Raw genomic sequence first — 15,367 nt, 5'->3', positions numbered from 1 at the left:
AGCATCTAAACCCATCTTTCAGTTGGAAAGAACCAATGTGAAAAATCATCTTCTGGTATTGTTGCCTGCTTCCAAATTTTACAGAAACCTGTAAATGATGTCTGTCTGATCCGGTGAACCAGTGCTCCGACCCCAGCTGCCTCTCTTGGGAAACAACCAGGAGACACTGAGTTCTTTGTCCCCACTACCCTTGGTGCCAAAGTGTCTTTAGGCTTCATTTCTCAAGAAATGCATATCACTACTAATATGAGTTATAGGGCGGTTAAGGTAGCAGCTTAGCATCAAAAGGTGACCATTTCATTCCACTCTCCATCCATGTTACAAATCCTGTTTTGAAACAAGTTTCTTTGAATCAAGATGCAACCAGGAGTTTCTCTGACACTGGGCTACACCACACAGGCTGGATGACATCATCATCCAGCACTGGTAATATTTAATTAAATTGAATTGAAAGCTCCCTATTCCTCTGTTTCAGGTTTTGAGGCTCTCTGTGGTTTCCTTTTCATGGTGAGGAAGCCTTTGGGAGCCTTCGGACAGGGAGTGGGAAGACTCTTAATAATCAATAATTGTTACCAGATTGCCACCACCTGGATCAGGACTGCTAGCACTGATATGTCAATTTTTGACTAATAAAAGCTCCCTCTGTCATCCCAAAAGTTTGTTCAGGATGAAAAGAAACCCTCAGGGAGCTTCTGAACTTGAAAAGGGGAGGGCGGGGGGACAAGAAGCTTTTGATTAATTTCAATTGGTGCTGGATATTGGTATAATCTGACTAGTGTACTGTAACTTTGTGTGAACAGGATTTTGGTCAGTGCATCACAGTTTCTTGAAATACCTTTTGTGACCCATCTGTAAGTTACTTTGTTTTCAAGTGAATGTTTCATTTTCACATTGCAGCAAACAAACAAAAATGTTGTGGCATGTTAAGATGAAAAAACTTTACTGGCAAAAATCTTCCTGTGGATGCTAGCCCACTTCTTCAGAAACTACCAAAGTGCCACAAGACAAGTGATGTAGCTGCCAAAAAGCTATTTTATGCTGCATTAACAGAAGTATAGCCTCCAAATCCTGTGAAATACTAATCCCCCTTTATTCGGCACTGATGAGGCCTCATCTTGTGTACTGTATTCCGTTTTGAACACCACACTTTATGAAATATGCAAGCAAACTAGAATAAGTTAAGGTGAGAATATCAGGAAAAAAACCTCTTAACTGTTAGAGCAGCACAGCAATGGAACCAATTACCGGTACCTTAGGAGGTGGTAAGTTTTCCAGCACTGCAGGCATTCAAGAGAAAATGGGAGAATCATCTGTCAGATCTGCTCCGATTTGGATTTCTCCATTGAGCAGAGGGTTGGACTTGATGGCCTACAGGCCTCTTCCAACTCAATTATTCTATGATTCTATCATCCTTGTTGTTTTCTTTGCAACAGATTATAGAGTAACACAGTTACTCATTTCTTCTTATTATTCTTATTCTTTGTATTTATGTAAGGACCCAAACACGTGGCAATTAGAGATTATGAGCCAGTGTATAACCCTTTATTTTAATCTTGTTTTGATTGTACAACTGTGTTGAAATGTTTCAATGTGTTTTAATTGTTTAACAGTATCTAAATTCTATAATTTCTTTTAATGTGATTTTATTGTGGATACCATGTCCTGAGATGTACTGATACAGAGCAGGCTAGAACTATTCAAATAAATTAAATAAATGAAAATTCAGAAGTTATAATTATTTTTTAACTTAAAGGTATGGTACGTTCATTTCAGTTGAAGAGTACCCCACTTTGGACTGACAGTTTTCTTTATTGGGTCCAGCTTCTAAAAACTAAAAAGATTATTCTCTCCACTGGGTTTTTTTTTTCACCCTACCTTAACCAGATGTTCATGTTTACGCTCCAGTTCTCGAATATCTTGATGAAGAACCACAAGTACGTGTTGTGGTTGGCTCCTACATTTATTGCAGATCCCATGTTGTGTCAACTCATCACACACAGGACAATGCAGAGTGGTGAAATACTGGGAAATTGTCCCTTTTCTGCCTTCCTGCTCAGTGTGGGACACTGTGGCAGCTTTCTGGATCTATAGAAGACAGTATTAGACAGGAAAGTGAATAATATATTCATTTTTGCCAAAATACTTTTATCAAATTTACTATTTTCACTCCGTATTCACTAGTATCTGGCAAGTCCCCTCCAAATATATCCAGAATTACAGGTAAAGCCTAATAAATAAGTTCTTTGGATCTGCCCTACATACAATATATCCAGAAGCCTCTCCTCACATAAGGCAGTTCATATCGGACTGGAAGAAAGAAACCCAGTCTCTGCTCATGGCAGTCCTCCTCTTCTAGCCAAATATAACTCTGAAGTGCTACACTAAACACATTGTCAGTCTCAATCCTTTGGCTAGCAAACAACTTTGGATAGCCACAGAATACTCTTCCCAACAAATGCAAAGATCCGCATAGCCTCATGGCATCTGTACATTTCACTGAAGGCCAGGACAGTCAATGTGCCATTACTGCTGCCTGTTAGTGTACTCAGCTTTAAAATTTAAAGGGAAATTAATATAGGCTTGCAGGAGGGAGAAAGCATGTGTACCAAATACCTGAAGGAGTAGGGGCATGGAAGACAGGTAAGCAACTATTCCACAGAAGTGTAAAAAGCAATCTAAATGCTAGAGAGGCAGATCTCTCCACTTATCTAGCTATACCTTTGATTTGTATATCACAGAATTTTACAAAACTTTTTCATTTTTCCATGGTTGCAGCTACATGCTATATTTGCTATTTCACCTACTTACCCGTGGCAATTCATGGTACCAGCTGAAAACATCTATGCCAATAAGTGATAAGATCCTAGCCAGTGGAGGAAGAATTTGCTTGGTGATGTAGTAAGTGGCATTCAGCCGCAAGCTCGGCTCCTGAAGAACCTCAATAGGCCGCCTAACCAACTGTATGAGAGGCAATCCTGGCATGCCATACACAATAACGTAAGGTACTCTTTCACCAACACGTGGCTCAGATCGTCGGTCGTATGCAAGCATTCTCCTATTTGAAGAGAGAAAGATCCATTTCATACACATGAAAGCAACAGTTAACTGAGAAAACCAACTGTAGTCAAAATGAGAACATATCTGCATACTTATTTTATAATTATATATCTTCTTCTCAATGCAGAAAGAGATCTTGGCTGTGGCCAAATCTGCCCTTTTCCATCTGAAGCAGATTGCACATCTCTGCCTCCCTTCTCAACAGGAAGTCTCTGATAACACTGGTTCATGTGCTGGTAATCTCAAGGAGTAACTACTGCAATGCTCCCCACATGGGACTGCTCTTGAAGGTGGTTCAGAAGCTGCAGCAAGTGCAAAATGTGATGGCCAGGTTGGTCACTGATACATCTAAATTTGACTGTATTTCAACTGTCCTGTCCTGCCTGCACTAGCTGCCAATATGCTTCTGGGCAAAATTCAAGGTACTGATGTTAATTTATAAAGTCCTTTATGGTTTAGGACCTCGCTACCAGTCAGAGCACCTCTCTCTCAGGCCATTGTACCACCCCACTTGCACCTCTCAATCCTTAATGCTGACGATGACCACTCCAAGAGAGGCCCGGCAGTTGTCAACCAGAAGCTGGGCCTTCTTGGTAGTGGCTGCCCCAAGATCACGCTGGAACTCCCCCCCCCCCCTGTAAGGGATTCTATAAGTCTATAGAATTAAAGGAGGGCATTTGGTCCCACCCATACATGAAATTTACAAAATCCAGCTACTTCCCCAGATCCTGTATGGGGAACTGGAAACCTAACCTCCCTAGAAGTAATCCAAAATAAATTTGCTCGATTACTCCTGGCAGTCCCCCCTTCAACCCCCTCAGCATTTCATAGATTAGAACTGATACTAATGTCAATAATGACATTAATCTTTAAGTTAATAATTACTGGCTGAAAATTTTGTTCATCACCCAGCCAGAATTTTTAATAGCATTGTATGGGGAGATGAATTTTAGATTGTGGAAACTTTTTGCACTGCAACTAGTTGCTAAACTTGGATTCTCCGAACAGTATATGATACACCTTGGCCTATCCACTGCAAAACATTTACTGAAACAGAGATTGTCCGATCACTGGGTTCAAACCGATTTAGGTTTGTTAGGCACCCTAAAAACGGCCCCTTTATATAAGAACATTTTACACTTGCCTTTAAATCTTCCATCTTATTTTACTGATTTACTGAATTTTGATTATAGAAAAGCTTTTACTCAAGCACGTTTTAATATGTTACCACTAGCCAGTTTATTAGGACACTATACACAAATGCCATATCACGAGAGTTTGCTCTTGTGACCAAATATCAGTGGAGAATTTGGCACATGTAGTGCTCTATTGTTCACTATTACAGCCTTATCACGAAAGATTTCCCAACCCTATTTTACAAAAACATTCTAGTAATTCTGAACTAGAAAAGCTTAAGACCCTGCTTGCTGACAAAGACAAATTTGTCACTTTCCGAATGGCATGGTTTATCACTACATTGTTAAAAATGAAATCTGTATCCCCCGCCTCTATCAATTAAGTCAATATTTAAATAATTGTATCTTTGGGGTTATTCCCCTTTGCTTGCCTTGTGGAAGTGATTGGCCCCACCCTCCTGAGCTTCCGTAAGCAAGTGAAAAATTGGCTTTTTACCCAGGCCTTTACAAACCTCACCCCTTTGTAATATTAATTTTGTACTGAGTTTATATTGGCCCATGGTTTGCCAAAAGGGTATTTGTTTTCATAAGCTATTTTAAAAAATTGTTGCATAGTATATTTTGTTATTTCCTGGAATCAACCCAGAGTAGTGGCTTGTCCACTAAATGGGTGGGGTACAAGTTTAAGCAAACAAACACATTGATGTTCATAGCAGGAAACCTATTTCTATACATAAACATATATGGAAGACTACTTGAATACTCTCTAATTTAGAATAAGAAGACTTCTATGATTTTGCCAACAGAACCTGTTCTCCCATGGCTGAAGAACATTCAAATACAGAGGTCATCTATTCTTGTGAGGCCTAATGCTCTGCCCACAGCAATATTCAAGGGCAGATTTTGAGAATTTCCCCCTCCCCAAAGATTGTGTCCATGTAAAATAGCAATCTCTGAAGCTCTAGCTCATTTAGTTCTGTACTGTTATCTGTATTATGAGCTGGTGGCTGAAATCAAGTAGTAAGTTGCAACCAGAGTAGGCTCACTGAATCAATGGGGATCTGGTTGGTCAACTTCCACTGATTCAATGGGTCTATTCTACTTGCAACTTACTGCTAGATTTCAGTCAAGATTTTTTAGAATATCATTCTCTTCTGGTCAACTGAATGTACTACTTGAACAGACAAGGTTTCTTAAGTTACCGGACAGCTAATTTTTTATAGCTATGTACATCAGAACTCAGTTGAACTGGAGTGTTGTATACTTGCACTCACTTTTACCACTCTGTTTGGATGTTGTTGTTTTAAATTGAATGGACCTTGTTACCACAGTATACTGAATTACTTTTATAACAGACACTGAATTCATGCTTTTAACTCCTGTAACATGAAAACAATATCAAATACAATCTTAGAATACCAGGATGTGATTTACCTTGTGATTTCTAGAGCTGGTATACATGCTCCAGGTCTGTATGCAAAACTTCCTCTGTACTCTTTTGCAAAAATGAAGTCTTGCATGCTGGCCTTTCCTTCTAATAATTTCATGCACTGATTTTGCACATATTGTTTGATATGACTTATATCGCGTGTTTCAAACAGCAGCTTGATTGAACGCTCAAGTATCTGGAAGACATAATAGGGGTTTCTTAAACCTATCCAAAAGGTCCAGTGATCTGAAATACTGGCACGATTAATAAATCTACTATTGTCCATCCCTTAACTTTCAAATGGCTCTTCACCTCTGCCACACAGTACATGGACATCAATGTTGAGGATCCATTTTGGTAGGCACAGCCCAGGAAGAAACAAAATTAGGGCAGGATATAAAAATTACAAACAGCCATAAGAAAGAAGTACTGTATTTTTCGCTCCATAAGACGCACCAAATTTTTAGAAGAAGAAAACAGGAAAAAAATAATCTGGGCATTTCGGCCTGCTGGGCCAGCGGGGTGAGGGTGGGGGAAGCCTCCAAAGGGTCCGAGAGTGCCTTCCAGGCAATGCTCAGATTATTGTTTTCCTGTTTTCTTCACCTAAAAAATTGGTGAGTCTTATGGAGAGGTCCGTCTCATGGAACACACCCTAGGAGGCTCAGCCAGCCCCCTGGGGGCCAGAGGGGGTGAAATCGCCACCTTCAGGGACATTTCTGAAGCTTCCCAAGCCTCAAAAGAGTCCCAGAAGGTGGGATTTCGCCCCCTCTGGCCCCGTGGGGGGGGGCAGGGTGAGCCTCCAAAGAGTCCTAGGGTGTGTTCCAGGACCCTTTGGATGCTCACCCTGCCCCCCCATGGGGCCAGAGAGAGCGAAATCGCCACCTTCAGGGACTCTTCTGAAGCTTCCCAAGCCTCAAGAGTCCCAGAAGGTGGCGGTTTCACCCACGCTGGCCCCATGGGGGTGGGGATAGCCTCCCAAGGGTCCTGGAAGGCAGACTCGGACCCTTGGGAGGCTCCCCCACCCCCCACGGGGCCAGTGGGGGTGAAATCGCCAGCTTCCAGGACCTTTCTGAGCCTTTCTAAGCCTCAAAAGGGTCCTGGAAGCTGGCGATTTTGCCCCCGCTGGCCCCATGGGGGGTGGGGGGAGCCTCCCAAGGGTTCTGGGAGGCAGACTCAGATCCTTGGGAGGCTCCCCCCACCCCCACGGGCCAGTGGGGGCGAAATTGCCAGCTTCCAGGACCTTTCTGAGCCTTTCCAAGCCTCACAAGGGTCCTGGAAGCTGGCGATTTTGCCCCCGCTGGCCCCATGGGGTGGGGGAGCCTCCCAAGGGTTCTGGGAGGCAGACTCGGATCCTTGGGAGGCTCCCCCACCCCCCACGGGGCCAGTGTGGGTGAAATCGCCAGCTTTGCTCCATAAGACGCACAGACGTTCCCCTACACTTTTTTGGGGGGGAAGTGCGTCTTATAGAGCAAAAAATACGGTAAGTGGAACTGAAAAGCCAGGATAGAATGGCGTTCATATGGGGGTTCTGATTTGGATGGAGGTAGGTAAGAAGCCTGCTGGAAGAAGACTCCGGACCCAATGAAAACTCCTTCAACATCATGTGTTTCCTGCCTATTGATCTGGGCAGTGACTGGATTAATTTAGTCAAGTGGATTCTTCCTCTGCATTGCCTAGAGACTATTATGGAATTTAATCAAGAATTGGTTTTTTTTAGAAATAGCAACAACAATAACAGAAAATAACTTTGTGGTTTTTACCTTGGAAACAGCAGGACAAGAATCTCTTCTAACAGTTTCTATGCCCTTTGCGTCAAATATTGGATCATTCTGGTCCAAAGTTTCATACATATAACCAACATACCTCTTCTTGGTTTGTAGAATACAAGGCAAATAAACCTATAAGGTAAGAAAGCACAAGTATCAGGAAATGGAAGAAACCTGCAGAATGGGTTATTCTACTCTACACATTTCACAAATAGATCTAACTGTAAAAATATCACAGATACAAATCACAACTCTGCAATATTGATGGTCTAGCAACACATTTCATTTAGATGCTGATAGAGGTTTACAGGGTGAAGCTCTGGATCTGTGACAAGACTTTCAACTTTACCACAGATCACAAAATTCAAAGGTACTTCATACCAAGTCTATGATGTAATATTAGGAATGTGAGAGAATGTACTGGGGAGGGGGCACAGAACAGAACACCAACCAACAAAAAAGAAAGAAAGAAAGAAAGAAAGAAAGAAAGAAAGAAAGAAAGAAAGAAAGAAAGAAAGAAAGAAAGAAAGAAAGAAAGAATGCCTATCTTTTCTATGACATTAGAACTGTGTACATTTCAGTTACACTATGATTCAATCAACTTGATAAGTTGTTCCTTGTTACATGCTGGAGTTTCAACACATAACAAGTGAATCTGATGGCAATGCAAATGAATCCACACAGCACACACTCACATAAACATTTTTCTCATCAATCACACAAATAAGGAATGCCTACCATGTGTAAATTTTATATGCACTATATTATAAGCTCAGCAGAAAATTCTGTTACAGAATTCCATGTGGATTCCATAACACCATGGCCAAAAAACAGGGATGAGGATATCACACAACTGTGGCACTTTTTAAAAAAAGAATCTCTACTATTTATACAGATATACATGCTATATATTCTTTCTTTATTCCCCCCTTTCTGCCAAGGCACCTTTGATTTTGAAATGTATGCGCATGTAACTGCCCTAAATGACAAAATCAGAATTCTATAATGAAAGGCCGCTCATGTAAGAAAAATTGTGTAAGTCATTTACAGTTCTCTGGCCATCTAGTGTGTGTCTGGGTGCAAACTGAGGGTGTTGATCTGGAGATATCCAAGTGTGTGATAAAAGCAAAATAGGACTCCAGCCACGGTGTTATTTAAATGAAAGCAACCAAGCTGTGAAAGACTATAGAACACTAAAAAAAATCACAGAACTGTAGAGCTGGAAGGAAACAACCCCTGCATGAAGCCAGTAATCCACAGCTAAAACATCTCTTAACAGATGGTCATCTAACCTGTTTAAAATTATCTAGAGTCTATCCCTTTCCTGGGTGGTCCACCGCACTGTCAAGCAGTTCTTATTATTAAAATGTTCTTGCTAGTGGTTAACTGAAACCTCTTTTCCTGAATCCATTACTTTGGGTCATATTCTCTGAAGCCCCACACCACAAGCTTGTCCCATCATCTACATGGCTATCATGTCATTTTTCAGTCTTTTCTATTCAAGGTTAAACACACACAACTCCCTCAATCGTTGATGACAGGGATTGGTTTCCAGACACTTTGCCATCTTGGTCACTCTCCTCTATATATGCTCCAGCTTGCTAAGCACGTCTTTGACAATGATGCCCAGAACTGTACACCATTTTCTAGCTGGGGTCTGCCAAAAGCAGAATAAGTGATACCAATACTTCTTTTCATCCACCAAGACCCTTAGGTCCTTTTCATATGTGTGACTGTCAGGCCAAGTGCCACCCATCCTCCACTTGTGCATCTGATTTGTCTACTTTTTCCTGTTGAAGCTCACTTCATTTGTTTTGATCCAGTTCAATTATTAAGCTAATTTTGAACTCTGATTTTGTCTTGAGACGTATTAGCTACACTTCCTGGTTTTATGTCATCAGCAAATCTGATGAGCATCTCCTACATTCCTTCTTCAAAGTCCACTATATTAAACAATGGATGAAATCCTATTGAGCAGTCCTGCCTGTACGAGCATGATGCCATCTTTAGCAGCAGATTAATGGAAACCTTCCTTTGGTGTGCATACAATGTGACAAAGTTGCATTTGTATCAAAACTGGACACAGACGTCTTTAATCATCAGTAATCTGCCACTGCTGATGAAGACATTCCTGCTGCACAAGTGAGTACTACCTTTTCGGCCTTGCTGAAATCAGTACACATTATAACATTTTTCTGATCTAGGAAGTCTGTAACTCTACAAAGAGAGAAAGAGACAGTTGACTGTTTACTTATCTGCTTTAGAATCCTTTTTGCTATTTATGTCAAGCTGACTGGTTGGTAGCTACATGGACTTCTTCCTTTTTCCCCAAGATGAGAACAACTTTTGCCTCTCCCTCCAGTCTACAAGAATCTCATCTGTTTCCTAAGAATTCTCGAGGATTATAGGCAGAGGTTCTGAAACTGCACCCACAAGCTTCTTTTGCAGCCTTGGATACAGATCATCTACCTCTGGAGGCTTTACTTAATTTCACGGAACTAAGGGTCTTGGGGAGCAGTTACCTCATTGTTCTTTTATTCTACTAGTGCTACATTGAACACCTTCCTTCCTCCCTCCCTCCCTCCCTGTTACTTACAGACCACCTTTCTCCCTGTAAGGGGATTTTTGGGAGAAGACAGAAAGGCACAGTATGTACTGAACAATCCTGTTTTCTGTTTGCTATCTACTGGCTAGAGACTACCTCTGAATGTTTTATTTTTAACCTCTCTTGAGAGTTTGAGCCTTCTGACCTACTCCCTAGAAATATTAGCTACAGGTTTCCTCGGTGATCTGTACTTCTTCCCATTTCCTGTATATGGCCCGTTAAAATCTCAGCTCATTTGAAAGCTCTACCCTTCCATATTTTTTTCTTGTCAGAACTGTGACTCTGCTTTTGATACCTAACTTTCAAGAAGCTCTCATCCTTTTTAAAAGAGTATTCCTAACAATGTACGGTAATCTTCCTCACTATTTCCTTTACTGAATTCAACTTTCTAAGATGCCCAAGAGTGCCACTATACATGCATACATAAACACACATGCATGTACATACACACATACGGGATATCATAATAAGTTTAAAGCAGAACCTATGGCAATACATAAATGGCAGAAAGTGTAAGAGTGAATTGAGCTACTGGGGAGTAAAATAGTATAGTTTATTTTATGTAGACTTTAAAATGCAATATATTACTAAAAATCACAACAGATCTCAAAAGCTGAAACAACTGAATTTGTGACCACAATCCTAGCTACAGTGGTGCCTTGACTTACGACCATAATCCATTCCAGAAGATGGACGTAACTCGAAATGGTCGTAAGTCGAAGCACCATTGTTCATTGAAATACACTGGAACACGATTAATCTGTTCCGGCAAAACAAAACAACAGCAACAAAACCACACACACACAGCAAGCCCAGTCGGAAGGCGCTGGGGCTTTAAAAACCAAAACCAAAAATAAACAGCAAAGCAAACTCTGTCGCTGGGGCTTAAAAAAAAACCCAAACCAAAAATAGACAGCAAAACAAGCTCTGTCGCTGGGGCTTTCAAAACAAACAAACAAACAAACCAAAACCCGAAATAAAGCACACAGCAAGCTCTGGCGCTGGGTTTTTTTTTTTTTAAAAAACCCAAACCAAAAATAAACAGCAAAGCAAGCCCCGAAGGTGCTGCAAAAAAAAAAAAACCAACCAAAAATAAAGGAGCAAGACCTGTTGCAAGGTGCTGCGGCTGCAAAAAAAAAAAATCACCAAAAAACAAAACAACACAGCACAGAAACAAACCGCCCAAAACTACTCTGCAAACCCCACCCAGAACAGCTTTTAAAAAGCAGAAAACAGCACATTACTTTACCAGGCAGCCTCCTCTGATCACACACTCTCTAACTGCTAGGGCGAAAGAGCTAGAAAGAAGCAGCCCCGTCGCCACCTACAGTTAGCAATTTGAATTTCCTGCCTTTTCCCCCTGCCTTTTTGTGTTCATAACTAGAAGCTCCGGCTACCAGTCGAAGCAAAATTTTGTGGCCGGAGCTGGTCGTAAATCAAAATTGTCATAAGTAGGGACAGTCATAAGTTGAGGCACCACTGTACTTTCATAACCATAACACACAGATAAGCATAACACACATTTCACCTCTGGAGATAAAATGCCTCAAGTTAAGAAATCACCATAGGTATTATCTGTTGCAACAGATACTGTCTACAGTGATTTCTTAAGGGAAGGCAAAATCTCAGTGTGATTCTGACTTACATAATACATGTCTGACATAGCATTAAAATAGGTGGACCTAACTGGATCCTTTTACCTGGTATTGCTACATCATCATTCTATTTCTGAAGCTATGTTCCTTTATTTGCATTTCTAACAGGACAGATTTCAGTACAGAAGCGTGCAGATCTCTCTATGCTATAAGGAATTTGAATAATGTATTATGAATTAATCCCGTACTTGTTCGTTCTGTTATCTTCCTAAAAGTGCATTATTAAATCAAGCAGCACTAAGAATGCTTTTCTTAAACAGAGTTCCTTATTTACTTCTGGAAAAACTGGAATGACAAAAAACTAGCTGAATTTTTCAAAACATGAAATGCAAATATGTTTTCTCAGACAGATATTTAAATCAGGTTGCTGTTGGAGGAGGTTTGAGTGCTTTATTTTTCTTTAATATGTTTCATGTTTTAAATATATGGCCAGTATCTAAATCCAGGGCAATTGGGATTGTCCTGCTGTTGCTGCAAACTGTGGTGGTATTAAAATAAAATCTGCTTCAGAGGGTGTCCCTGCACTCCAGACCAGACTTCTAGGTACACAGGGGAGGAGATGGCATCACCAATTCTGATAGAAGTGTGAAATCTTGCTAAAGTAAATCACTGGATTTGGGCTAATTTCATTGTTTTGAGGGACATGGTGGCACTGTGGGCTAAACCGCAGAAGCCTGTGCTGCAGGGTCAGAAGACCAGCAGTCGTAAGATCAAATCCATGCGACAGAGTGAGCTCCCATCGCTTTGTTCCAGCTCCTCGCCAGCCTAGCAGTTTGAAGGCATGTAAATGCGAGTAGATAAATAGGTACCATGTCGGTGGGAAGGTAAAACGGTGTTCCCTAGTCATGCTGGCCACGTGACAACGGAAAACTTCGGACAGGCACTGGTTCTATGGCTTGAAAAGCGGGATGAGCTCCACCCCCTAAAGTCAGACACGACTGGACTGAAAATGTCAAGGGGAACCTTTACCTTTACCAATGTTTTCACTGTGTATCTTTTTTAATTTTGTTGCTGAGTTTTTGCAAAAAGTTGTATTTTGGCAGAAAGGCAGGGTATAAATTAATGAATTTATCAAATGTAATTTTTTCTCTTACTTTTTCAAACTTCAGTTTTACAGGTTTGGGGTTGGTAGCTGTTACCGCTTCTGCAATCTCTTGGCCAATCTTAAAAGACTGTTCCTTGGTTGCACCCTTCAGTAGTACGAACATGCTGAAAAAGGAAGAAAATTAGGAAACAGCTATTTAAAAATATTTCCTATAATTATTTAGGCAATACAGTGACATTTCTTCTTTCTTGGGATAGAGAACAAAAAATGTATAGGCAAGCAATTGATGCTCGAAGAAATCAAGAATCATGTTTGTTTAAGGGTTCCTATATAAATCAACTCAACTCAACACATACAATTATGTGTTGTTACTCAAAGTAACACATTTAAGAATAAGCCAGAAAAAGGGGCAAGAAGATGGCTCAGATGCAGGTCTGGCTCCCATATAGGGCAGGAAACTCTAGCTGTCTGGAAAACGGGAGGCTGGGAAAAGCTTCATGGTGCTGACATGACCCCAAACAATGTGTCAGAATGGAGATGGATACATAATGTGTAGATTTGCTACCCCATGAGTCCAGGGTGGTGCCCCACTTAACGATCACCCCGTTTAATGATGAAATCATTTCATGATGTGGTTGTGATCGCTATTGCGATTGCAAAATGATAACTGAATGGGGGTTTTTTTGTTTGACGATGATCAGTTCCCTGCTTCGGGAACAGATTTTTCGCTTTACGACGATCAGAAAACAGCTGATCGTCAGGTTTCAAAATGGCTCCCCGCTGTTCAAAATGGCTGCCCACTGTGCTTAGGATGGATTCCTTGCATTGCAGACATTAGAAAATGGCCACCTTATGAAGGATCTTCGCTGGACGCTGAGGTATTTCACCCATTGGAATGCATTGAGTGGTTTTCAATGCATTTCAATGGGCTTTTTACTTTCGCTTGACGACAATTTCATTCTACAGTGATTTTGCTGGAATGGATTAACGTCGTCAAGCGAGGCACCACTGTACATAGATATGCTGCCTAGGGTTATGCTACCCCATGAAAACAAGAAAGAACTGTCTCCATAGGTTTTAGCATCACCATGTTATTCACCAATGAAGAATAATCTTGTGGCTAGCACTGAAGAAGAACGAGAGGTTACCCATATGTAATTGTAGTTCTTTGAGTGGACCTTTGTGATTCACACCCTGGGTGATTCGTGCATGCGCGGAGCCTCATCGGAAGATTCTAGACTGTCTATGGTAGCAATAAACATATTAGAATATGCCCCTGCCCACCCGTAAAAGTACCTTGGTGCCAAGCGTCCCCTTTCAATTGTGTCAACCACTGCTTAATAATAAGCAAACAATGGTGTGACAAAGGGGAAGACGAGCAGTATGTGTGAATCACAGAGGTCCACTCAAAAAGAACTACAATTACAGGTGGGTAACCTGTCGTTCTTCTTCATGGCCTCTGTGAATCGCACCCTGAGTGACTAACAAGGGAAGTCACAGTGTAAAGCTGCCAATTCATTAGCTTGTCGAGCTGAGGTGATGGCTACGCGAAAAGCTGTTTTAAAGGTGAGGATAAAATGGGTGTCTCGTCAAGATTTCCAACAAGAGTGTGCTACAAGGAGCCAGTTGTCAATATATGGAAAGACGAGAATGTTTTAAAGTCTGAGGGAGGTAGCTACAGGCGCAATGCACCTGGTGAATACTCTTGGAACTGTTGCAAGGCTGAATGGGAGTCTTTTGAATTGGTATGCTTGTGATCCAAGTTGGAAACAAATGTATTGCAATATGAAAGTAAGCATCTCTTAGGTCTATGGCGGTGAACCAGTTGTTTTTTCGAAGTAAGGGAAGAACTGATTTTAGAGTAATCATGCAAAATTTTGTGGTGACAATGTAGTTGTTTAAGAATCTTACGGTAAATCTAGAATAGGGTAAAGTCCTCCATCTTTCTTGGGGACGGTGAAATAGCAAGAGAAAAACCCGGTGTTGTTTTGATAGACGGGTTGTATGGCATCTTTCAGAAGTAAACTTATTATTTCTTCTTGCAGGGGTTGTGACAGTGGAGTAACGACGAGTGTTGTCAGAGGAAGTTCAAAGAAGTGGATGCGGTAGCCATTTTTGATGATGGAGAGTACCCAGGAATCTGTGGTGATGGATTCCCATGCAGGTAAGTGTTTCCAGAGGGCAGGGTTGATGGGGTGGGTGGTAATCTTGGCCAGAGGAACGTCAAACATGGTGTTTCAGTTTCCGGTCATTCTGCCTAGTGGCAGGCTGTTGCCAGGTTTTGGCTCTTTGGTTTTTAAAGTATGTATGGATTGTAAGAGGTTTGTTGTGGAGGGCCTCGTTGGAACTTCTGGTACGCGTTTTAGGGACATTTCCATTGATTTTGCTAAGGACATTGCTGGTAGGAAGGGTAAACTCCCCAACGTCTGGCTGCTGAACATTTCTTTTGTGCATTCTGTAGTGTATCATCAATTTCAGCATGAAAAAGACCTGCTCCTTAGACTGGGAGGTCTTTGATACGTGCTTGAGCATCTTCGACTAAGCCAGCCATTCTGAGCCAGGAAAAATGGCATAGGGGTGGCCATGGACTTGGCTGTAGTGTCTATGGTGTGGCAGGTGGAAAGCATCTGTTGTTTTGCAACAGAGAGACCTTGTTGGAAGGTTTGAGTTAGTA

General features: G+C 41.3%; 1 protein-coding gene across 2 annotated transcripts in view; it reads right to left on the bottom strand.

Annotated features, from left to right (window-relative positions):
- The window catches only part of REV3L (REV3 like, DNA directed polymerase zeta catalytic subunit), a 112,590-nt gene that overhangs the window by 4,663 nt on the left and 92,560 nt on the right, over positions 1 to 15,367 (bottom strand). For both annotated transcript variants that reach the window (XM_020805332.3, XM_072997740.2), the window contains 5 exons: positions 12,743 to 12,857; positions 7,383 to 7,520; positions 5,628 to 5,818; positions 2,809 to 3,055; positions 1,876 to 2,085 (listed from right to left, as the gene is read on the bottom strand). In XM_020805332.3, coding sequence (XP_020660991.3) covers positions 1,876 to 2,085; positions 2,809 to 3,055; positions 5,628 to 5,818; positions 7,383 to 7,520; positions 12,743 to 12,857 — 901 coding nt within the window. The remainder of the gene's footprint in view (positions 1 to 1,875; positions 2,086 to 2,808; positions 3,056 to 5,627; positions 5,819 to 7,382; positions 7,521 to 12,742; positions 12,858 to 15,367) is intronic.

The sequence above is a fragment of the Pogona vitticeps genome, chromosome 1, assembly GCF_051106095.1.
Source record: "Pogona vitticeps strain Pit_001003342236 chromosome 1, PviZW2.1, whole genome shotgun sequence".
Taxonomy (NCBI): domain Eukaryota; kingdom Metazoa; phylum Chordata; class Lepidosauria; order Squamata; family Agamidae; genus Pogona; species Pogona vitticeps.
The sequence above is the reverse complement of the archived record's forward strand: the minus strand, read 5'-3'. Positions and strand labels throughout refer to the sequence as shown.